We start from the raw sequence: 27,011 nt of genomic DNA, 5'->3' as shown, positions 1-27,011 counted from the left end.
AGACGTGTGTGTGTATATATATATATATATATATATATATATATATATATATATATATATATATATATATATATATATATATATATATATGAACTTTGACCCCATCAAGGTTAGAAAAAGATATGATGGAGTTACATTAAGAATTTCGTAAATCCATAGTGTGAAGTAAGTGGAAAAAAACATGTTTGTATAAACTGTCTTGAACACTATCAAAATAATTCATTATACAATTGAACATTTATGATGTTCACCAGTGATAGATCGCTCCAAAAATCACATAGTTTTTTTTGAACACCTGATTCTATAAAATATCTTCCAAAATATCTTAAACAAGGAGAGACAAAAATTAAAATTAAGGGGGAATGTATTTGAATTAATCATAATGGAGTGTATATCACTGATGCTCGTGTGGTGTGAATAATGGCCAGTGTGCGAAATAGAAGACTGGTCATATACGTCGCTATCACACACACACACACACACACACACACACACCACACACACACATACACACACACATACACACACATACACACACACACACACACACACATACACACACACATACACACACATACACACACACACACACACACCATACACTCTCACATACACACACCACACCCTCTCATACACACACACACACACATACACACACATACACACACACCATACACTCACATACACACACCACACCCTCTCATACACACACACACACACACACACTTATGTAGACAATGTGTGTGTGTCGCCTGGCGCCCAAGTGGAGAGAGAGAGAGAGAGAGAGAGAGAGAGAGAGAGAGAGAGAGAGAGAGAGAGAGAGAGAGAGAGAGAGAGAGGGAGAGAGAGAGAGAGAGAGAGAGAGAGAGAGAGAGAGAGAGAGAGAGAAAACGAACCATCTGTTGACCTGATTCTGTTGGATGTCAGTGCCAACAGCTGTGTGTGTGTGTGTGTGTGTGTGTGACCTGGTTGTCAGGAGGGGAGGGGAGACATGTGGTGTGACGGGGGAAAGAAGAAGACGAAGGGATTGTAAATATGGAAAAAAAAACGTCACACAAATTTCCATTTCATTTTCCTGAGCTGCGTTGCCCCCCCCCCTCCCCCTCCCCCCATCTTGTCCCTCATTGGAAAGTGGGTAAGGGTCGTAAGGGGTCATCGCCTTCTCCTCCAACTGGGCCTCAACTACCTGTTAAGTCGTAGGCTTTACCCTCAACCCAATCCGATAGTTTACGTGGTGGTCGTATCTTTGAACTATGACTTGTAGATGAAGATGTTCAGTTTTGACTTATAGTCAATGTTCAAATGGCATGTTGAACATGTGTTTTTCTTTCTGTTTTGTTATTGTATGTATTTTAGAGACTTGTGTTCAACCGGAGTTCAAAACCCTTCCATTCCTCCCTCCCAAAGATGGTTTTTTGAACACGTTCCAGTGTATTGATGAACACACTTCGTGGGTCTATGTATGTTCATGGCTGGTGGCTTCTGGAACAGTACGGTAGAGATGTTCAAGCCCAAATGTTCACAGTGTTCAACGGTAGGGTTATACTGTTGTACACACACACACACACACACTCACACACACACACACTCACACACACACACACACTCACACACACACACACTCACACACGACGTAGTGTGAGCTGTGACGTAGGTGGGGGGGGGAAGACTTTGTGACGCACACATTGATCAGTGTGTGACGCAGGCCAGTCGAGTGTATGACGCAGGCTCGAGTCAGAGGGTGGGGGGGGGGGGGGTTGAGTGTCAGGCCTTTGAGGATGTGACGTGTTTTGAACATCGGCTTCCGTGTTCATGTGGCATGTTCACATGCCTCATGTTCACATTTATCATGTTCACAACCTTCCCTTGATGATGTTCACATGTTCACATGTTCACAACCTTCCCTTGATGATGGTGACATGTTCACATGCTGGGTGAGGGATTATTATTATATTAAAATGTCATCAACATCACTTTGGTCAAGCATCATATATATATATATATATATATATATATATATATATATATATATATATATATATATATATATATATATATGTGATTATTGCCTGTAGTTTGAACAAGGGATGATTAATGATTAATTATGCTTATAGTGATATACTGATTAATACGTAGTTTGAACAAGAGATGATTAATGATTAATTATGCTCGTAGTGATATAATAATCAGGCATTACGTGTCATTATTGCTTGGGTGGAGTATTATTATACAGGAATTATTTACACTGATGGAGCATTATATGCTAATAATTCATTGACGGGGCATTATAGAGCTATGTTGGCTTAAGCGATAAGGGCGACTGGCCTGTTGTCTGTAAAGTAGGTTATCGCCCTAAGTGGCTTGGAGGGAGGGAGGGTTATATCAAACCGATTCCGCCCTTCCCCGATACCCGATTTCCGGGACCAGGTTGCCGACCTCAGCTGACCCGATAACGTTACGTACGGGTGCGTCTGTACGTGATTGCGTTCGTTGTTCGTGCGTAGGGTGACTTGGGCCGTTACCCATACGCAGTGTGTGTGTGTGTGTCCGTTGTCCGTACGTACGGTTGATATGTCCGTTGTTCGTACGTACGGTTGATATGTCCGTTGTCCGTACGTACGGTTGATATGTCCGTTGTCCGTACGTACGGTTGATATGTCCGTTGTCCGTACGTACGGTTGATATGTCCGTTGTTCATACGTACGGTTGATATGTCCGTTGTCAGTACGTGCGAATGATATGTCCGTTGTCCGTACGTAAGGTTGATATGTTCGTTATCCATATGTACTGTTAATATGTCCGTTGTCCGTACGTAGTGAGACCGTCCGTTGTATGTACGTAGTGAGACCGTCCGTTGTATCTACGTAGTGTGACCGTCCGTTGTATGTACGTAGTGTGACCGTCCGTTGTATGTACGTAGTGTGACCGTCCGTTGTATGTACGTAGTGTGACCGTCCGTTGTATGTACGTAGTGTGACCGTCCGTTGTCCGTACGTAGTGAGACCGTCCGTTGTATGTACGTAGTGTGACCGTCCGTTGTATGTACGTAGTGTGACCGTCCGTTGTATGTACGTAGTGTGACCGTCCGTTGTATGTACGTAGTGAGACCGTCCGTTGTATGTACGTAGTGAGACCGTCCGTTGTATGTACGTAGTGTGACCGTCCGTTGTATGTACGTAGTGTGACCGTCCGTTGTATGTACGTAGTGTGACCGTCCGTTGTATGTACGTAGTGTGACCGTCCGTTGTATGTACGTAGTGAGACCGTCCGTTGTATGTACGTAGTGTGACCGTCCGTTGTATGTACGTAGTGTGACCGTCCGTTGTATGTACGTAGTGTGACCGTCCGTTGTATGTACGTAGTGTGACCGTCCGTTGTATGTACGTAGTGAGACCGTCCGTTGTATGTACGTAGTGAGACCGTCCGTTGTATGTACGTAGTGTGACCGTCCGTTGTATGTGCGTAGTGTGACCGTCCGTTGTATGTACGTAGTGTGACCGTCCGTTGTATGTACGTAGTGAGACCGTCCGTTGTATGTACGTAGTGAGACCGTCCGTTGTATGTACGTAGTGTGACCGTCCGTTGTATGGTCGTGGTGTGACTATGTCCGTTAACCCAACGTAGTCTGAGCCCCTTGTCCGTAAGGTGTGAATACGTCCGTGTTCTGTACGTAGCGTCTCCGTCCTCTCTATGTCCGTGGTCTATTAGTGGTGTGTGTGTATGTCCGTCGTCCGTGTGTACTGTATTTGACCTCTGAAGGTCATGTGTACGTGTGACCTCTGATGGTCATGTGTACGTATGACCTCTGATGGTCATGTGTACGTATGACCCCTGAAAGTGATGTGTACGTCGTCTGTACGTTGTACGTACAGCCCGTCTTCATAACGTCTCTGGGGGATGAGACTTCGCTGCTGAAGTTTCAGGGGAAAGGCACAGCGTCTCTGGGGTTGGTGTGGAGGTGGATAATACCTTGCTCTGGCAATCGCAGAGAACGATTCCCCTTTCTCTGGGGGTAGGGGTGTGGTGGTATTAGATCTGGGGATGTGTATATCACCCCCTGAGAGTCGAGGATAACAGTAAGATAACATGATAACACCCCCCCCCCCCTTAAGATAACAGGACACCCCCGTAAGATAACACATGATACTCCCCCTTCCACCCAACTTATACTTTTAAATAAGTGAGATTGTAAGTACATAGGGGTTGAAGTAAACGAATTTGGGCATATAAGTTTGGAGATTAAAAGTTAGTTTATTTATGTGTGTAATAAGATTATCATCACGCTCCACATGCCCTGGTTCAATCCATGAACAGCACGTCGACCCCTGTATACCACATCGTTCCAATTCACTCTATTCCTTGCACGCCTTTCACCCTCCTGCATGTTCAGGCCCCGATCCCTCAAAATCTTTTTCACTCCATCTTTCCACCTCCAATTTGGTCTCCCACTTCTCCTCGTTCCCTCCACCTCCGACACATATATCCTCTTGGTCAATCTTTCCTCACTCATCCTCTCCATGTGACCAAACCATTTCAAAACACCCTCTTCTGCTCTCTCAACCACGCTCTTTTTATTACCACACATCTCTCTTTATTTAACGACTCGATCGATTTTTCCCAATTTATTCCTGTTGTCTCACACACTGTTTGATTCCAAGTGGACACCACTAGTTAGAGTGGTCCACTTATACATGTGGATTGGCCTATCATGACAGTGTATGTGGTGGCCTGGGCTGGTGGATAGAGACAGTGGGTGAGAGAGAGAGAGAGAGAGAGAGAGAGAGAGAGAGAGAGAGAGAGAGAGAGAGAGAGAGAGAGAGAGAGAGACTTTTTAAAACTGTTTCTCACGCATCTTGTGAGAAAGATATAAGACGAGTCTCTTACTATACGCGTAAAGATATATATATATATATATATATATATATATATATATATATATATATATATATATATATATATATATATATATATATATATATATTATCCCTGGGGATAGGGGATTAAGAATACTTCCCACGTATTCCCTGCGTGTCGTAGAAGGCGACTAAAAGGGGAGGGAGCGGGGGGCTGGAAATCCGCCCCTCTCGTTCTTTTTTTTTTTAATTTTCCAAAAGAAGGAACAGAGAAGGGGGCCAGGTGAGGATATTCCAAAAAAAGGCCCAGTCCTCTGTTCTTAACGCTACCTCGCTAACGCGGGAAATGTCGAATAGTTTAAAAGAAAGAAAAGATATATATATATATATATATATATATATATATATATATATATATATATATATATATATATATATATATATATATATATAATTGCTGCTTTTTTATCTCAAGTGGTTTATTATTATTTCTTTTTATATTGGTTTAATAAGTGAGTTATATGTGCGTGTGGCGGTGCTGGAGTGGGGAGCGTGTCCAGTTATCTCCCGCTGGTGGGGAGGTCAGTGACCTGTGTGGGGAGAGAGAGAGAGAGAGAGAGAGAGAGAGAGAGAGAGAGAGAGAGAGAGAGAGAGAGAGAGAGAGAGAGAGAGAAGGATACATTACGAGAAAGATGTAGGGGGGAGATTTGTATGAATTTGGGGCGTCGTCCCCAGAGATGTGGGGGAGAGTTGGGTGGTTAGGAGGCCCATCCATTGCCTCGCCCCACACACACACACACACACACACACACACACAAGATGGTTCCCAGGTTAGCGACATTAGCATAATACAGGAGGCGAGTCTGGGGTGTTCTCCAGGGCCATCTGCTTCGTCCTAATGCGTCAATTGTTCTCGTTTTTTATTTTCCTCTCATTCCTCATTTCTTCTCCTTCTCGTCTTCTTTTTCAGTGCCCCCCTAACTCTCTCATCATCTCCGTTTTCTTTTCCCCTCCCGCGTCTCCCCTTTTTCTATACGTGTATCTATTTGCCATTGTGGAACCAGGCGGGTATACAGTCGTATAGGAGAGGTTATATATATATATATATATATATATATATATATATATATATATATATATATATATAGATAGATAGATAGATAGATAGATAGATAGATAGATAGATAGATAGATAGATAGGTAGATAGATAGATAGATAGATAGATAGATAGATAAATAGATAGATAGATAGATAGGTAGATAGATAGATAGATACTAGCCTAAGCCAGGTACCGTTTATCGACCAACCCTGATGAGAGGATGAACAGCTGGGTTGACTGTGGGTCGACTGCACCAACCCAGGATTCGCTTGAGACACGGCTCTCGTCGCCTCCTGCAGGAGTTCAGTGTGGTACTTGTGTACCAATGGGGGTGGGGGGCCCCTGGTCGTGTTTACACTCCCCTAGTGTGGGTGACCGGGTTAGTGAGGGCAGGGGTCCTATAAACGGGGTCGAAGGTTTACATCATCAACGTCATAATAATAACGTATTTATTCATTTATTTTGCTTTGTCGCTGTCTCCCGCGTTAGCGAGGTAGCGCAAGGAAACAGACGAAAGAAGTGGCTCAACCCACCCACATACACATGTATATACATACACGTCCACACACGCACATATACATACCTATACATCTCAATATACATATATATATATATATATATATATATATATATATATATATATATATATATATATATATATATATACACACACAGACATATACATATATACACATGTACATAATTCATACCGTCTGCCTTTATTCATTCTCGTCGCCACCTCGCCACACATGGAATAACAATAATAATAATAATAATAATAATAATAATAATAATAATAATGATGATGATTATGATAAATTATTATTATTGTTACTACTACTACTACTACTACTACTACTACTACTATAAGTAAGTAAAGTGTAATAACAGAATTAATAGACGTTATGTGATGCAGTGTTTTCGCTCGAGAGAAACGATGTTTGTTTACATCATGTCCAGCTGGTGATGATGGCGGCCAGTGTGACGTCACTTGGCCCGACCCTCACAAACAACTCAGTGGTCTTACGTATTACCTGATCATCCTCTCACCTGTATTGTAACAGTGATCGGCATATGTGCACCCAGACCCCCTGGCGGCAATATTGACACAGCTGGGAAGGTCTGCACATTTGTTCATGCTCGAAAGTTCTTGAATATATACCAGGTTTCTGTGTTCCATCGCTTCATGAATAATGGGAGATGAATAATTATGTTCATTTCATATTTTAGATGTCTTTTAACTGTTTGAAAAATGTATAAGTATTTAATTTTGCTTTAAATATAATTCTTTTAAAAATTATTATCTATTTCCCTGTTGTTCGTTTACAGGAGCTGGTGGTGAAGTTGGTGGCCATGGATTCGGACAAGTGGGCGAGTCCATCCGCGGTGGGGGAGGTGACCCAGCCGCTCCGAGACATCAAGAACTTAGCTTCGGTTGATCATCGCACCAACCTCAGCTATTTCTTAGCTCCCCCCAAGCTGGTAATTACTTAGTGTCGTTCATTAAGCTTAAGTACCTCCTTGTAACTGGTGTTCTAAGTGTTCGGATCCTGGTTTGCGGTAGTGGGTCCACAGTCAACCCAGCTGTTCATCCTTCCCTTGAGGTTTAAGGAATATGTAGAATTTCCGCTGGGGTTACTTCCTTGTGAAGAAATATATGTATTTGAATATTGAAGGCAAGAGGTGAGACGCTAGTTAACACACACACACACACACACACACCTGTTGTGCAGGTGTTGGCCGGCCTGTGTCTACACACGTGTCTCTCACAAGTGTGAGTCATTACCACGCTCTCTGTGTAAAGTCCTCTCTCTCTCTCTCTCTCTCTCTCTCTCTCTCTCTCTCTCTCTCTCTCTCTCTCTCTCTCTCTCTCTCTCTCTCTCTCTGCGTTGTAATTTTCTTTTCTTTACCCCGCACCTCCTACCCATTTTCCTTCTTGCAGTCCGTTTTCTTTCCGCCTAGTTCCCCGTGTGTACATCCCTTCCTTTGGACATTCAGGTTTAACGTTCTTCCGTTTTATTGGTTTATGCTCCTCCTCCTCTTCCTCTTCTTCTTCCTCCTCCTTCTCCTCCTCCTCTTCTTCTTCTTCCTCTTCCTCCTCCTCCTCTTCTTCTTCCTCCTCCCCCTCCTCCTCCTCCTCCTCCTCCTCCTCCTCCTCGTCTTCTTCTTCTTCCTTCTCCTCCCCCTCCTCCTCCTCCTCCTCCTCTTCCTCCTCCTCCTCCTCCTCCTCCTCCTCCTCCTGGCCTGCTGGAGATCATTAACCAGCTGTAATTTACCTGTTTGCCCACCTCCTCGCCCCTCTCGCCCCTTCGCCATTACCCCTGGCTGTCCAAACCCCCTAATGCTTCCTCTCCCCCCCCCCCCCCATTAACCCTACACTAGTTTTATGACGTGTTCCAGTTTGGTCCTTCATGTGTGTGTGCTTAAACTAGATTTGACCCCAGTCGAGCTGTGTGTACATTTCTCTCTCTTTAAAACCTACATAATTCCGTATCTAAACCAGTTTAGTACTCGTACCTATTTTCTGTGTACGTTGGTTTTTCCCTCTTCCTAACGTCTTAATATGAACTAGTTTTCCTCAGTGTGACCTTAAACTAGTTTTTTATTACCAGTTTTATCATTTTGATTCTTGTAAGCAGTGGGTTTAAGGTTTCTATGTACACTTTGTACACTGTGATTTGTCACTAAACCAGTTTAAGGTACGTTAACTTTCGTCTTCACATTTTTTTTTATTTTTCCCGCAAACTAGTTTAGCAGACACGGCTTTAAATTTAAGACAGTTGTACTTAAACACTAGTTTTCTTTTTTTTTACACCAGTTTGACTCAACTGGTTTTGCCTGCAGACATCTGTATACTTCAACACTTGTACACCAGTTTTGTTTAATTTGTACAAATCTTTTCTCAACACCTGTGCGAAGCAAAGTTATCTTATATCCTTTTTCAGTAGATTTATCTCCTCATTAATTAGGAAAACTGTTAACTATTGAAATGATGAGGATAATAAGAATGATGATATTGGTAGTATTAATGATAATAATTATCCTGTGGATTATTTTATATTCATGTACCCATATCGACTTTTAGGACCTTATCGTGCATGTGGCAGTCCAATGTATCGTTGCCATTAGCACTAGAAATCATAATTATTTATATAAATACATATATACACTAACAATTTTTAGTAATTCTTACTATATTCATGACGTGTGTAGATACACTGGGGAACAACCGAGAGATAGATAGATAACCAGTCCTCGTATCAGAGACAGGAAAAATAAGATACGAAATGTGTGGCAGTAACTCCCGACCGACATTAAGAAAACGGGGTTAATATATCTTAGGCATGATAATGTTCGTTTGTTTATTCATGTTCTAACAAAGCTTTTAGATAGTTGTAACCTTTTTTTCCTTTGACGTAGTTATGTAGAAAAAGCCAATAAAGCCGATCTTATGTCCCTGTGTGACCTAAATAAGGTATAAGAGCGGGAGAGGGGTTTAGCTAACCGAATGACGTCACACCTTCCTATGTTAGCTACGTCAAAACAAACATGGACACCTGGCTGCCTTAGTATTGATATAATGATAATTACTTTTATATGTCTTATTGATATTTTTAGAGGTTAGTATCAAGACCATTAATATCATTAATGATTATTTATGATATAGGATGTCATTTCTAGTTATAATAAATGGTATATTTGTAGTTATGGATGTGCAAATGATGCCATTTTTCGAAGTTTCTAGACGCTACGTGGCCAAGTTTTGGGAGAGGCAGTTAGGTTCAGAATTAAGGTTATTTACATCATTCCTCACCCTTGTTGTCAAGTGTATTTTCCCTGCTACTACTACAACTACTATTACTACCACTACTACCACTACCACCACTACTACTACTACTATTACTACTACTACTACCACCACTACTACTACCACTACTGCTATCACTATGACTACTACTACTACCCCTACTTCTACCACTACCACCACCATTACTACTACAACTATTACTACAACTATTATTACTACAACTACAACTATTACTACAACTACAACTATTACTACAACAACTATTACTACAACTACAACTATTACTACAACTACAACTATTACTACAACTACAACTATTACTACAACTACAACTACAACTATTACTATAACTACAACTATTACTACAACTACAACTACAACTATTACTACAACTACAACTATTACTACAACTACAACTATTACTACAACTACAACTATTACTACAACTACAACTATTACTACAACTACAACTACAACTACAACTACAACTATTACTACAACTACAACTATTACTACAACTACAACTATTACTACAACTACAACTATTACTACAACTACAACTATTACTACAACTACAACTATTACTACAACTACAACTATTACTACAACTACAACTATTACTACAACTACAACTATTTTGGCAGGATCTTGGGGAGGTGTTGTTCGGGTTGAGCTACCTGCCCACGGCCCAGCGCCTCTCCGTCTCCGTCATCAAGGCCCAGAATCTCAAGTACACCAGCGTGGTGGACGACCTGAAGGACTTCTGTGAGTAACGGCCTCGGTGGCTTGACACTGTCTACACCCCCTGGCCCTCCTTGTGCTCTCTCTCTTCCCTGTTTTATTTCTTTCTTGTTTTTCTTGTAATTAAACGCAGTTAGTCTCCTTAACTGTCTTCTTTCTCCTCCTCCTCCTCTTCCTCCTCCTCTTCTTCTTCTTCTTCTTCTTCTTCTTCTTCTTCTTCTTCTTCTCCTCCTCCGCCTCCTCCTCCTCCTCGTCCTCTTCTTCTTCTTCTTCTTCTTCTTCTTCTTCTTCTTCTTCTTCTCCTCCTCCTCCTCCTCCTCTTCTTCTTCTTCTTCTTCTTCTTCTTCTTCTTCTTCTTCTTCTTCTTCTTCTTCTTCTCCTCCTCCTCCTCCTCCTCCTCCTCTTCTTCTTCTTCTTCTTCTTCTTCTTCTTCTTCTTCTTCTTCTTCTTCTTCTTCTTTTTCTCCTCCTCCTTCTCCTCCTCCTCCTCCTCCTCCTCCTCCTCCTCCTCCTCCTCCTCCTCCCTTCCTGTGCCACCATTAAGACCCACTGCCAGTGGACGCCAGAGGGAGTCACCACCCTTAACACCTCCTCTAACCCTGTGTTCCCACGAGTCTCTTATCTCTTCCTTTTCAAGCATATCTCTCGTGTCTCCTCGTGTTAACCTGGTGTTTTAGTCTCCTATCTCTTAGTTATCCATCTGTCTCTCTTACCATCATCATCTCTGTCTCATCCCCGTCTCACTGTCTCTCTGTCTCACCCCTATCTCTCCTGTCTATCTCTCACTTCTTCTTCATCTGTCTCTCTCCTGTATCTCTCCCTGGTCATGGGTCTCTCTTTCCAGAGGTTTCTTTTACAGACCAAGGGCTGCGCTGCGTTCAGTAGCAGGGGATATGTGGACTCCTCCCTACGAGTGAGAAGATCTCTGACGAGATTTTGACTCCCGTGGCAGGGGGAGTCCGGTAACACTCTCTCTCTCTCTCTCTCTCTCTCTCTCTCTCTCTCTCTCTCTCTCTCTCTCTCTCTCTCTCTCTCTCTGCATACATCGTGTATTATCCTGTTGTTGTTGTATAATGAAATGGGAGAAGGCCCCCCCTTCCTTCCTCTTCCAAGCGGTCGCTACGTGTGTTGGAATAGCGTGAGGCCACTTTGGTCGCTGAGTGTGATGACCGCTGGCGCGATGATGATGTTCGATGATAGTGGAGGTCGCTCGCTACGAGTAGTGATCGCTGGTGGTGATGATTGCCGGTGGTAGTGGTCGCTGTCTGTAATGGTCGCTGGTGGTGTTCACACCAGAGGTAATGGCGTCCTGGTGCTTTAGGTCGGCGGTAATCAAGGCTACCACTCACACACACACCACTCTCGTCGCTGTCATGGCCTGCGAATATTTCTGATCCATATATATTGCTGTGTTTGGCGGGGATGATGGCTGGCTGACGGCGTCAGGCGATGATATCAGCCCCTGTGGCTCATCGTCAGCCGACGTACGATAACTTGCTGATGGAGACGCAGCGTCAGTCAGCCACGGGGGTGTTCGTTGAGTCGGTGGGTCTGATATCAAGGTGTTTATGGCCTCTGGCATGGGTGGTGGCGTCTCCCGGCACGAGGACAGGGAACAGGCATGCCTGACGCTGCCAAGGGCGGCAGGAGAGCGTGTCGTACTGTGACGAAGCCCTTAGAGTGAGGGTTGTCCTTAAACACGGGGCGGGCGGGCGGTCACGCGCCATGACAGTTTCTCTCTACAACGATCCCGGCGGGTTAATGCGGCTTCCCTCCTCCCCTCCCAGAGCTTAACCTGCTTCAACGCCGTGTTTCCTTTTTTTATTTCCCTCCACGTTTACATAAATCTTGGGTTTGTGGACATTAAGCTTTGTCGGTGGCCAAGGGAATATTTCGCGGGGCATAATAAGACCAGGATATTACTGGGAGAAAAGTAGGGAGCACCCAAATGGCAAGCATTCCCGAAAAGAATTTAATTTTTTTTTTCGGTTGGTGTAAAGAAGGAAGAATTATCAGAAGCCTTTTATGTATTAATATTCGTATTCCCATATATATATATATATATATATATATATATATATATATATATATATATATATATATATATATTTTTTTTTTTTTTTTTTCTTTTTCATACTATCCGCCATTTCCCGCGACAGCGAGGTAGCGTTAATAACAGAGGACTGGGCCTTTGAGGAAATATCCTCACCTGGCCCTCTTCTCTGTTCCTTCTTTTGGAAAATTAAAAAAAAAGAAAAAAAAACGAGAGGGGAGGATTTCCAGCCCCCCGCTCCCTTCCCTTTTAGTCGCCTTCTACGACACGCAGGGAATACGTGGGAAGTATTCTTTCTCCCCTATCCCCAGGGATAATATATATATATATATATATATATATATATATATATATATATATATATATATATATATATATATATATTCAGGCCCCGATCACACAAAATCTTTTTCACTCCATCTTTCCACCTCCAATTTGGTCTCCCACTTCTCGTTCCCTCCACCTCCGACACATATATCCTCTTGGTCAATCTTTCCTCACTCATTCTCTCCATGTGCCCAAACCATTTCAAAACACCCTCTTCTGCTCTCTCAACCACGCTCTTTTATTTCCACACATCTCTCTTACCCTTACGTTACTTACTCGATCAAACCACCTCACACCACATATTGTCCTCAAACATCTCATTTCCAGCACATCCATCCTCCTGCGCACAACTCTATCCATAGCCCACGCCTCGCAACCATACAACATTGTTGGGAACCACTATTCCTTCAAACATACCCATTTTTGCTTTCCGAGATAATGTTCTCGACTTCCACACATTCTTCAAGGCTCCCAGGATTTTCGCCCCCTCCCCCACTCTATGATTCACTTCCGCTTCCCAGGGTTTTCCAAATCCGCTGCCAGTTTCCACTCCCAAAAATACCCAAAAAACATTTTTATTTCCCTTTCCCAGTTTTTTTCCCCCCTTTCAAATTTAACCCTCCCCAATTAAACCTTAAACCCCTAAAACCCTCCCTTTTACCTAAAAACCCTTTTGCCTTATTCACTTTTTTACTTTTTAAATTTTTCTTCTTTCACACATTTTAAACCAAACTCAGTCCCCCCAGTTTTCTGCAGTTTTTTCCACTTTGAATCCCCCCAGCGCTGAATCATCAGCAAAACAACAACTAACTCACTTCCCAAGCTCTCTCATCCCCAACTTTTTTCATACTTGCCCCTTTTTTTTCCAAAAAACTTTTGGGCATTCACCCCCCCCAAACCCAACCCCCCTTTCCAAAAAAAAATTAAAAACAATCAGGGAAAGACATCCACGCCCCTCCCTTGCAAACCTACTTTTCAAAAATTATATATTTAATATATATATATTTTATTTTAAAATATAATATATTTTATAAAACCTTGGGTAAAAGGGGAGAAAAAATTTATTTTCCCACGTATTCCCCTCCCGTGTCGTAAAAGGGGCGATTTAAAAGGGGGGGGAAAAGGGGGGGCCCGGGAAAATCTTTCCCCTCTTTTTTTTTTTTTTTTTTTTTTTTCCCCCAAAAAAAAGGGAAACAAAAAGGGGGGCCGGGGAGGATTTTCCCCCCAAGGCCCAGTCCTTGTTTTTTAAAAACGCTCCCCCTCGCAAAAACCCGGGAAAGGGCAAATTTATTTTTTGAAAGAAAGAAAGTTTTAAAATATATATATATATATATATATATAAAATATATTTTATATATAAATTATATATATATATTTTTTTTTTTTTTTTTTTTTTTTTTAAAAATTTTTTTTTTTTTTTTTTTTAATACTTTTTTTCGCGGGCCCCTCCCCCCTTTTCCCAAAGGTAGGGGAAAAAGGAAAAACAGACAAAAAGGAAATGGCCCCCCCCCCTTTAAACATGTAAAATACACACTTTCCAAACACACACAAATATACATACCTACAAAAAGTTTTCCCCCCCAGGGTTTTTTAACCCCCGGACGCTTCCATCCCTTTGATTCAACCCCACTGCCCAGAACTTTAAACCCCCCTTTTATACCAAAACGCCCCAATTCACTCAAATTCCTTGCCCTCCTTTCACCCCTCCTGCATTTTCCCAGGCCCCGACCCACACAAAATTTTTTTAAACTCCATTTTTTTCCCCACCCCCAAATTTTGGGTCTCCCCCCTTCCCCTCGTTCCCTTTCCACCCCCCCGGAAAAAAACTTATTCCTCTTGGTAAATTTCTTTTCCCCAATAAATTTATCCATGTCCCCAAAACCCAAATTTTAAAAAAAAAACACCCCCCCTTCTGTTTCTCTTCAACCACGTTTCTTTTTTTTTTCCCCACAAAAATCTCTTTTTTAACCCTTAGGGTTTATTTTACTCGATAAAACCCCACCTCAAAAACCACACATTGTCCTCAAACATCTCTTTTCCCCCAGCACATCCCATCCTCCTGCGCACAATTTCTATCCATAGCCCACGCCTCGCAACCATACAAAATTTTTTGGAACTACAAATTCCCCTTCAAACAACCCATTTTTGCTTTCCCCCGGGGTAATGTTCTCGACTTCCACACATTTTTTTCCCAAAGGGTCCCAAAATTTTTTGCCCCCTCCCCCCCCACCCTATGATCCCCCTTCCCTTCCCCTGGTTCCCTCCGCTGACAAAATTTCCCCCTCCCCCGATATCTAAAAACACCCCCCTTTTTTTCCTCCAGTTTTTTTTTCCCATTTAAACTTACCTTTTCCCCAAATTTAAATTGACCCTCCCAAACCCCACTGTACCAATAACCCTTTCTCTTAAATTCCCCATTTACTCTTAAAAATTTCCTTTTTTCCCCACACTTTAAAACCCAAAATCCGGGCACCAGCCCCTTTTGCATTTCTCCAATAATCCCCCCCCAACCCCCCCCCCCGCTGTATCAAAAACAGCGGGAACCCAAAAACTGACTCACTTTTCCCAAACTCCCCCTCATCCCCCCAACCAAAAACTTCATAATTGCCCCCTTTTTTTTTTCCAAAACTCTTGCATTTACCTCCCCAACAACCCCCTCCATAAACAAATTAAACAAAACCCTGGAACATCACACACCCCCGGGCCGGGAAACCCACATTTTCCCCCTGAAACCAATCACTTTCCTCTCTTTCCCACACTACACATGCCTTACATCCTCGATAAAAAAAAAATTTTTCCCCTGCTTCTAACAACTTTGGGCCCCCCACACCAAATTTCAGAGGGATAAAATTTGTTTAGTTTTTCCTGGTAAATTATAAAGGGAGGGGAAAATTTATTTAAAAGGGGGAAGGGGATGACAGAGCACAGATTGGGGAAGAGCAGTGTGGTTTCAGAAGTGTAGGGATGTGTGGACAGGTGTTTTTTTGAAGAATTTTTTATGTGAGAAATACTTAGAAAAACAAAAGGTTTGTATGTAGCATTTATGGGTCTGGAGAAGGCATAAAGAAAAGATTGGGGTAGAGATGCCTGTGGAAGGTTTTTAAGAAAATATAAAATATATATTATTATATATATATATTATATATATATTATATATATATATATTAAAATATATAAAATTTTCTTTCAAACTAAATTTGCCATTTTTTTTCCCCATTGCGGGTAAACGGTTTTTAAGGGAAAAGAGGACTGGGCCCTTTTTTAGGAATACCCTCCAAACCCGGCCCCAAATTTTCCCGTTTTCCCTTTTTTTGGAGAAAAAAAAAAAAAAAAACGAAGGGAGGGTTTCCCCGCCCCCCCCTTTCCCCCCCCTTTTTAAATCGCCCCTTTTACCCACAACCCCCAGGGGGAAAAACGTGGGGAAAATACCTTAATTTTCCCCCATCCCCAGGGGTAATATAAATATATATATAAAATTTATAATATAATATAATTTTATATATATATTTTATATATATATTGTGTGTGTGTGGTTTTGGGTTTTGGGGGTGTGGGGTGGTGTGTGAAAGGTTTTGTGTGTGTGTCTGTGTTATAATATAAGAAATAGAAAAAAAAAGGGGCAGAAGCCGAATTGTTTTTCCAGTCAAGGGGAAAAAACATAAACCCCAAATTTTAGAAAAAGTGTAGGCCGAAAAAATCCCCAAAACCTTTTTTCCCCAAAACCTTTGGCCCCCCTCACCATTTGGTTTTTTTCCCCCCTTTTTCCCCGAGGAAAAAAAATTTTTCCCCCGGGGGGGGTTTCCTTTAACGTTTTTTTTCCCCCAGAAATTTGGCCCCCGGTAGCCCCCTGCCAGTAAAGTGAGGCGAATTCAAAGGACGCAACTTTTAAAAAATAATTTTTGGGTTCCCCCCTCCCAGTCTGTTTATTTGGGGAAAAAAAAAGGGGCTAATTTTGCCTTTTTTAAAAAACCCTTTCTTTTTTTAAAAAAAAAATATAAATTCCCCGTTCTAACAAAAACCCAATTTTTTTGCATATTTTAGCCCCAAAAAAATTATTAAAAAAACATAAAAATAATATAAAATTTGAAATTTTTCATTACATAATCGTTTTTTTGAAATATTTAAAAAACCAGTTTTCCCTTAAAAAATTTAAAATAAAATTAAAAACCATTTAAAGAAGGTTTGGGGCGACGCCTTCCTTTTGAAACGTTCGTGGGAAAAAACTTACATAAAAAAACCCCCCTAGTGGGGAAGGTTTTGGCGGAGGCGACCGGGGGGAGGGGAGGAGGAAGGCTCGCCTGGGTTTAAAAAGGGGTTTTTTCCCGGGGGGTTCAATGGCGGGGGGGCCAGGTTTTCCAATTTTGGGGGGCGGAGGGGGGCAGGCCCGCAAGGGCCCAAAGGGGTCGGCCCTTGTTTGGGAAAATTTCCGGGCAAAAACCAAATCCCCCGGGGATTGGGAAGTTGGGGAGCTATGTATGTGAAGGTAATGTTTTGGGACTTTTTGTGATGTGATGGTAATGTTGGGAGCTTTTTTGTGGAATTTGGAGGGATGGGGTAGGTGGGGGTGTTAATGTTGGTAGCTATGTGATTGATGGTAATTTTTTGGTAGCTTTTGTGATGTAAGGGGGAATGTTGGTACTTTTGTGATGTGATTTGGGGAGGTGGGTGGGAAAAGTTTGGGAGCTAAAAGTGATGTGGTGGTAATGGGTTTGGGAGGGTAAAAAGATGGATGGTAATGTTGGTAGCTTGATGGCAAAGGGGATGGGGGACGACGGTGATGGTAATGTTGGTAGTTTGGGTGGGTAGGTGGGTGGTTACAATGGGGATGGGAATGTTTTGGGAGCTTGATGGGTAAGGGGAGGGACGGGCGGTGATGGTAATTTGGTAAACTGTGAGTGATGGCAAGGGGATGGGGACGAGGGGATGGTTTAAAGTTGGTAGCCCCTGATGGCTAGGTGATGGGGGCAATGGTGATGGTAATGTTGGTAGCTATGTGATGTGATGGTAATGTTGGTAGCTCTGATGGCTAGGTGATGGTGACAATGGTGATGGTAATGTTGGTAGCTATGTGATGTGATGGTAATGTTGGTAGCTGTGATGTGATGGCAAGGTGATGGTGACGACGGTGATGGTAATGTTGGTAGCTATGTGATGTGATGGTAATGTTGGTAGCTCTGATGGCTAGGTGATGGTGACAATGGTGATGGTAATGTTGGTAGCTCTGATGGCTAGGTGATGGTGACAATGGTGATGGTAATGTTGGTAGCTATGTGATGTGATGGTAATGTTGGTAGCTATGTGATGTGATGGTAATGTTGGTAGCTATGTGATGTGATGGGTAGGTGATGGTAATGTTGGTAGCTATGTGATGTGATGGTAATGTTGGTAGCTATGTGATGTGATGGTAATGTTGGTAGCTATGTGATGTGATGGTAATGTTGGTAGCTATGTGATGTGATGGTAATGTTGGTAGCTATGTGATGTGATGGTAATGTTGGTAGCTATGTGATGTGATGGTAATGTTGGTAGCTATGTGATGTGATGGGTAGGTGATGGTAATGTTGGTAGCTATGTGATGTGATGGTAATGTTGGTAGCTAAGTGATGTGATGGTAATGTTGGTAGCTGTGATGGCAAGGTGATGGTGACGACGGTGATGGTAATGTTGGTAGCTGTGATGGCTAGGTGATGGTGACGATGGTGATGGTAATGTTGGTAGCTGTGATGGCAAGGTGATGGTGACGATGGTGATGGTAATGTTGGTAGCTGTGATGGCAAGGTGATGGTGACGACGGTGATGGTAATGTTGGTAGCTATGTGATGTGATGGTAATGTTGGTAGCTATGTGATGTGATGGTAATGTTGGTAGCTATGTGATGTGATGGTAATGTTGGTAGCTCTGATGGCTAGGTGATGGTGACAATGGTGATGGTAATGTTGGTAGCTATGTGATGTGATGGTAATGTTGGTAGCTGTGATGGCTAGGTGATGGTGACAATGGTGATGGTAATGTTGGTAGCTATGTGATGTGATGGTAATGTTGGTAGCTATGTGATGTGATGGTAATGTTGGTAGCTATGTGATGTGATGGTAATGTTGGTAGCTAAGTGATGTGATGGTAATGTTGGTAGCTGTGATGGCAAGGTGATGGTGACGACGGTGATGGTAATGTTGGTAGCTATGTGATGTGATGGTAATGTTGGTAGCTATGTGATGTGATGGTAATGTTGGTAGCTCTGATGGCTAGGTGATGGTGACGACGGTGATGGTAATGTTGGTAGCTTTGATGGCTAGGTGATGGTGACGATGGTGATGGTAATGTTGGTAGCTGTGATGGCAAGGTGATGGTGACGACGGTGATGGTAATGTTGGTAGCTATGTGATGTGATGGTAATGTTGGTAGCTATGTGATGTGATGGTAATGTTGGTAGCTATGTGATGTGATGGGTAGGTGATGGTAATGTTGGTAGCTATGTGATGTGATGGTAATGTTGGTAGCTAAGTGATGTGATGGTAATGTTGGTAGCTGTGATGGCTAGGTGATGGTGACGTTGGTGATGGTAATGTTGGTAGCTGTGATGGCAAGGTGATGGTGACGATGGTGATGGTAATGTTGGTAGCTCTGATGGCTAGGTGATGGTGACGACGGTGATGGTAATGTTGGTAGCTGTGATGGCTAGGTGATGGTGACGTTGGTGATGGTAATGTTGGTAGCTATGTGATGTGATGGTAATGTTGGTAGCTCTGATGGCTAGGTGATGGTGACAATGGTGATGGTAATGTTGGTAGCTCTGATGGCTAGGTGATGGTGACAATGGTGATGGTAATGTTGGTAGCTATGTGATGTGATGGTAATGTTGGTAGTTTGATGGCTAGGTGATGGTGACAATGGTGATGGTAATGTTGGTAGCTGTGATGTGATGGCAAGGTGATGGTGACGATGGTGATGGTAATGTTGGTAGCTCTGATGGCTAGGTGATGGTGACGACGGTGATGGTAATGTTGGTAGCTCTGATGGCTAGGTGATGGTGACGACGGTGATGGTAATGTTGGTAGCTCTGATGGCTAGGTGATGGTGACGACGGTGATGGTAATGTTGGTAGCTGTGATGTGATGGCAAGGTGATGGTGACGATGGTGATGGTAATGTTGGTAGCTCTGATGGCTAGGTGATGGTGACGACGGTGATGGTAATGTTGGTAGCTCTGATGGCTAGGTGATGGTGACGACGGTGATGGTAATGTTGGTAGCTGTGATGGCTAGGTGATGGTGACAATGGTGATGGTAATGTTGGTAGCTGTGATGGCTAGGTGATGGTGACGACGGTGATGGTAATGTTGGTAGCTGTGATGGCAAGGTGATGGTGACGACGGTGATGGTAATGTTGGTAGCTTTGATGGCTAGGTGATGGTGACAATGGTGATGGTAATGTTGGTAGCTGTGATGGCTAGGTGATGGTGACGACGGTGATGGTAATGTTGGTAGCTGTGATGTGATGGTAATGTTGGTAGCTGTGATGGCAAGGTGATGGTGACGACGGTGATGGTAATGTTGGTAGCTATGTGATGTGATGGTAATGTTGGTAGCTCTGATGGCTAGGTGATGGTGACAATGGTGATGGTAATGTTGGTAGCTCTGATGGCTAGGTGATGGTGACAATGGTGATGGTAATGTTGGTAGCTATGTGATGTGATGGTAATGTTGGTAGCTCTGATGGCTAGGTGATGGTGACAATGGTGATGGTAATGTTGGTAGCTATGTGATGTGATGGTAATGTTGGTAGCTCTGATGGCTAGGTGATGGTGACAATGGTGATGGTAATGTTGGTAGCTATGTGATGTGATGGTAATGTTGGTAGCTGTGATGGCTAGGTGATGGTGACAATGGTGATGGTAATGTTGGTAGCTGTGATGTGATGGTAAGGTGATGTTGACGGTGGTGATGGTAATGTTGGTAGCTCTGATGGCTAGGTGATGGTGACGACGGTGATGGTAATGTTGGTAGCTATGTGATGTGATGGTAATGTTGGTAGCTCTGATGGCTAGGTGATGGTGACGACGGTGATGGTAATGTTGGTAGCTCTGATGGGTGAATACAGATGGGAATACCTAACCATAGATTAATATACTACATATATTAAAAGACAGTAAGGACTCCTTATCATAATAATAATAATAATAATAATAATAATAATGATAATAATAATAATTCCAAAACATGCTCTAGGTCGCGAGGGACACAAGGAGAGACGAGACAAAATTTCCCCTAGGCCTCCCCTGGGGGAGCTGAGGTACTCAGTATTGTGTAGCAGGATATAAGTTTGTCTGACAAGAAATCCCAAGACTTGTCGAGAATTTCGTCTCTAAAACATTATTTTCTCTTTGACAATATATATTATGTATAAATGTATATCTTTTCATATACATATTTTTTTTTATTATACTTTGTCGCTGTCTCCCGCGTTAGCGAGGTAGCGCAAGGAAACAGACGAAAGAATGGCCCAACCCACACACATACATACATATGGTATGTCTTGGACAATCGCATGTTTACCAAATGGCGTCTTCGCTTCGTCTCTTCGATGTATATCAACTGACTGTTATGTTTCTCTCTTGTGTCTCCCCTGATGATGTGATTATTACACGAAAGTGCACTTGGGAACTTTTCGTGTTTCATTTTCCCCGTGGTGGACTCATAGGAATATATATATATATATATATATATATATATATATATATATATATATATATATATATATATATATATATATATATATATTGTATCTTCATATATCCACTTGTATCTTATATATGCCCAAATGTATATGTTTCCTCGCTATCACCTAGCTAACTACCCTTCCACCTCCTGCCTGGTCAGGTCCGTACATCCGGGTGCTCCTCATTAGCGGCACTGGCCGGGTCCTGAAGAAGAAGAAGACCACCTGGAGGTCCAACACAGCCTCGCCCATCTGGAACGAGACGCTCATCTTCGACCTGGCGCAGGCGCAGGTGAGGCGGGAAGCCATGTTGCTGCTCTTCTTGTCCTCTCCACTGGCTATATAATATATATTCTTGATTATATTCCTTCCTTTACGCAGAGGTTCAATTTAATGACTTTCGTTTGAAGTTTAGGCGTTCATCTCTCGCTGATAGACATTCCCTGGCCTGTATGAGCTGATATTGATGAATAAATTAACTTTTTTTTTCATTATATCTCTCGCACAGGTTGAGCATGTGACGTTTTTGCTGGTGGTATGCACCCGCCCCCAGCTTCCAGTCACGCCCACGAACTCCGACGTGTCCCTCCAGTCCTCGGACACCATCCAAGAACCTCCCAGCAACCTCCTGCAGCCGGACTTCACCTCCTCGCCCCTCCACGACCAGAACCAGAACAAGAAGCAGGACAGATACGTGGGCAAGCTGGCGCTCGGGTGCGCCGTGCGTGGCGAGGAACAGCGGCAACACTGGGTCGCCATCATGGCCTCCCCCAGGAAGGTGGTGTCGCAGTGGCACGCCCTCAAGTAACCTCACGACTTGACGAAGACCCTCTTCCTCCTCCTCCTCCTCGTCGTCCTAAACAGAACCACGAAGGAAGCTTTATGGACGGGTGTGAGAGAACAGATGGGAGACGGAAGGACAAGAGAAAGAAGTGATAGTAAACGGGTATAAAGACAGAAGACGGGGGTCGAAGTTAACGAAAGGAAAGTCTCGAAAATACATTTCTTGGAACTCAAACGTCATTGGGACATATTTTGATGAGCCTGGCGGTTGATTCGGTGAAGGTCTGATGGTTATTTTGCTATATTAAGTGTTCAGTAAGTCAAAAGGAATATGCAAGACTCATTAATATAATCCACTAACTTTTTTAAGAAAACCCGTGGCACCCTGGTAACTGGTCAAGTCCAGTAAACAATATCTCAAAGTCCAGTAAACAATATCCCAAAGTCCAGTAAACAATATCCCAAAGTCCAGTAAACAATATCCCAAGTAGGTTTAAGGTAATCCCAGTCATGGCGTCTCTCTCTCTCTCTCCCAACATACGTGAATGAACGCAAATGTTCATAGTTCATCGTCCACAAGTTAGCTGTAGGGACATGAATATGAATATGATATCATCATGAGAACTTATTCTTTCTGTCAGTTCGCTGTGGACAACCTGTGTAGTGTAAGAGAGTGAACTAGTCCCTGACTTACGTGAACTAGTCCCTGACTTAACGTGAACTAGTCCCTGACTTAACGTGAACTAGTCCCTGACTTAACGTGAACTTGTCCCTGACTTAACGTGAACTTGTCCCTGACTTACGTGAACTAGTCCCTGACTTAACGTGAACTAGTCCCTGACTTAACGTGAACTAGTCCCTGACTTAACGTGAACTAGTCCCTGACTTAACGTGAACTAGTCCCTGACTTAACGTGAACTAGTCCCTGACTTACGTGAACTAGTCCCTGACTTACGTGAACTAGTCCCTGACTTACGTGAACTAGTCCCTGACTTAACGTGAACTAATCCCTGACTTACGTGAACTAGTCCCTGACTTAACGTGAACTAGTCCCTGACTTAACGTGAACTAGTCCCTGACTTAACGTGAACTAGTCCCTGACTTAACGTGAACTAGTCCCTGACTTACCGTGAACTAGTCCCTGACAACGTGAACTAGTCCCTGACTTACGTGAACTAGTCCCTGACTTACGTGAACTAGTCCCTGACTTAACGTGAACTAATCCCTGACTTACGTGAACTAGTCCCTGACTTAACGTGAACTAGTCCCTGACTTAACGTGAACTAGTCCCTGACTTAACGTGAACTAGTCCCTGACTTACGTGAACTAGTCCCTGACTTACGTGAAGTAGTCCCTGACTTAAAGTAGGTAATGTTAAATGAGAAGGTAGATGCATCCATCCTCCTAGAGCCTTGTATGTGGTGGCTTGGCATCTCTCTCTCCCTCCCTGCAAGTGATAAATTAGTTAACCATTTATCCAGCACTTACCTGCTCTGTAGCATCATTACCAAGACGTTCTTCTCTTCTTAGCTGACCTGACCACATATACAGCAAGGTTAGAAATAGCAGCTAAACTTCATGAAGAAAAAAGAAATGTATATATTGTCACACAAGTTTGTGAGGAAGATGGAGAAAGAAAATATATATATGATATCGTAAGTGTTTGAGAACATGAAACATATTTTTAGATGATACTTTGATACTAACTTTTTAAAATGTTTTTGCTCAGACATTCATGAGATGATATGAATTCACATTAGTTTTTCATATGAAATTGATTTACATGACAGTGGGTCGTGTTTCTTTAATGTTAACTGTTACTTTTCTTGCATTTTCCACGTTTCAGTATTTATGTTGAAAACATTGATATATATATATATATATATATATATATATATATATATATATGAAAAGCACTATACCATTTTTTAAAACGTGGAGCATTTTACTGCAATTAGACAGTGTTGTCCACCAGATTCTAACAACATTCTGAAGTGTTAATTAAGTTATACAGATACTGATTATTACAGTTTGAAATATATGTTTAATAGAAAAAAACAGTGAGTTGTGATAATGATGGCAAGGCTTCTTCTAAGCTTGAGCTGATGACTTTTTACTAAAGGTGAAAACAGAAAGCTGGAAAGAGGACACCAAAATTTCTCGTTAGGCTTCGAATATTTTTTTTTCTTCGTGGTTGATTATTCTGCTAAGCTCAGAAATCGATTGAAAAGGAGAAAATACTTATATTTTTTCCCCCCTTATCATCATCAGTACCATTATCTTCCTCATAGGTAAGCCTAGGTGTGAACCCCACCACGATGACCACCATTAAGGAAGGATGGCTGACCTGACCATTTTATAAATAGGTCAGGTCAAAAGGCGACTAGGTTTTGTACCCAAAGGTTGCATTGTGGTCACGCCTGGGAACAGATCGCTCAGCCTTAGGTTAAAAAAGGATGATAATAATCCATATGTCCCTCTACATAACGTAGGAGATACGTGGGTAGTGCTGTCTCCCAAAACCCTAGTGTTATATGAATTTTATATTTGGATATAAGGGGTATAATATATATATATATATATATATATATATATATATATATATATATATATATGTCTTGCTTAGAACAAGCCTAGTGACAGTTGTTTCTTTAATGTGCCAGTGATTCTGTTATGTGATATAGGATCTCTTAAGAAGTGAGATAAGTGCACATCTATAGTTCAAGAATGACTTTGAAAAGGTGATTATATCTTTTAGAAAAAATATGTGACAAGGATACCACACTAGAGTTTATCTATGATACAACTGTAGTGCATGTGTGATACCTAAGACTTGCTAAGATATACAGTGTATGATTTCCAGAATGCAAAGTAGAATTTTGTTAGGCAAAGTATGCACTTTGCTGGTGGCATTGCTTATGGTGTTTTGAATGCCTTATTTTCTTTTCGTTTTTAACCCCCGTTTGATTGTAGGCATTTCGAGGGTATTGTATATGTCTCGAGACTTGAGGGCGTCCATGCCACAAAGCCCTTGGAGAAACAAAAGAAGCTTTAATTCGTGCAATCTTGATAACCTGACAATCATTGATGACCCACCCACAACCTTCATGTGTCACACACTCCATTTCGCCTCTTCTTCTTCCCTTGGTGAAGCTCTGGAGGAGTGAGACGTGGTGGCTGAAGGAAGGAAGGAGTTTGCTGCAACCCTCCCGGCTCTCATATCATCATCAGTCCAGAAAATATATTTAAAGAAAAAAACAATCACGTTTTCAGTATAGCTTGGTAATAGAGTTATGTCGTTTTTTGCAGATACATGTCTATTCTTACTTTTTCAGTGTGCCATGCGCAAGACATCTTTAGATTGTAAACTAGAGCAAGTGAAATGTGACTTTAAGAAATACCATGATGTGGTGAATGCAACTTTTACGAAAGAATTTTTTTTTTTCAGTGGGTTTAAAATATGCTGTAACCAGCCATTACCTTGTGTGTCAGTCGATACAGGTGTTATTAGGTGGCTCCACAGTGGATTCCTAGTCATTTGTTACTATCCAGTGGTGAGGGTGTATATAATGGGCGTGGCAATTCTTAGAAAAAAAACCTAATATATTCTCCATTGTTGAATATTAAGTGTTTTGAACGCTTTATTTGAGGCAGCCGAGGTAACTATTAGCATAACGAAGCTATTCCATTGCCAAGGTTGGTTTAGTAACTTGAGGAAAGACAGTGTGAAAAGTTTGGTAAAATTGTGTTTGTAGAAACCCGCCCCACCACCACAAGCCTCGCCCAAACTTGTGGCGTATTGGATAGCTTACATTGCATCTGTTACACTACCAAGTGTTTGATATATAAGGAAAGGCCGCAGATACAGCGATGTATATATATACCATAAAAGTATAATTTTCAACAGAAAAAAATGAGATTGGGAATATATTGATAATCTAGAAGTTTAGTTAAGACTTTGGACACTGGGATTTGCTTCATTCCCACCATATTGTATCAGATATCTCTAGTTATGGTACTAGTTATGGTATTTTGATCCAGTGACTATAATAATATAAGTCGTCCAAAAGACATTAGAAATTCTGCGGCGATTCTCTTTCGTATTTCACTTTACTCCAAAGATGAACAAACGTAGTTCATTCCACCCCAGGGATGAAACATGACTGGGAAGGGAAAGTGTCGAGGTTTTTATGGCATATATCAAACCCTCACAAGATGATGGGGGTTCTCTGCTCACACTTCTTTAAGAAAGCTTTTACCATATTTTTGTAGAAACTTCCGTCAGTTTAAAAAAAAAAAAAAAAAGGTTTTAGCGTCCATGATATCCTCCCTTGAGGTCTGTTTGACAACAGTCCACATCTCTGATGCGAGTGATGTAGTTCTTAGTGGATGCCTCCTGTGCAATTCTTACGCTGATTGGATACACAGCCGATGGCAAGGGAGAGAGAGCCTTTGGTAGGAAATACTGTGGGTTTGGCCTAGGTCCTTCATGATCCACTGGCCTGGGTCCTTCATGATCCACTTGGTCGGGCATTTGAGAAAAATTTGGGTGATGGTTTCGAAGTGTACCTTCTGCCTTTGAGGTCGTGGCCAAGATGCAGGCCAGCAACGGGATACTTGACCCTATTTTGGG

The 27,011-nt window shown here is 42.1% G+C and overlaps 1 protein-coding gene across 2 annotated transcripts in view; it reads left to right on the top strand.

Annotated features, from left to right (window-relative positions):
* LOC139751452 (synaptotagmin-5-like) overlaps window positions 1-23,972 on the top strand; it is a 95,997-nt gene extending 72,025 nt beyond the window's left edge. For both annotated transcript variants that reach the window (XM_071666871.1, XM_071666870.1), the window contains exons 8-11: window positions 7,283-7,435; window positions 10,406-10,526; window positions 21,757-21,887; window positions 22,104-23,972. In XM_071666871.1, the coding sequence (XP_071522972.1) occupies window positions 7,283-7,435; window positions 10,406-10,526; window positions 21,757-21,887; window positions 22,104-22,403 (705 nt within the window). In that variant the 3' untranslated portion in view covers window positions 22,404-23,972. The remainder of the gene's footprint in view (window positions 1-7,282; window positions 7,436-10,405; window positions 10,527-21,756; window positions 21,888-22,103) is intronic.
* Window positions 23,973-27,011: the final 3,039 nt, after the last annotated feature.

This window comes from Panulirus ornatus, chromosome 11, assembly GCF_036320965.1.
Source record: "Panulirus ornatus isolate Po-2019 chromosome 11, ASM3632096v1, whole genome shotgun sequence".
Classification (NCBI taxonomy): domain Eukaryota; kingdom Metazoa; phylum Arthropoda; class Malacostraca; order Decapoda; family Palinuridae; genus Panulirus; species Panulirus ornatus.
Note: the sequence above shows the minus strand (reverse complement) of the source record. Positions and strands in the feature narration are given on the sequence as shown.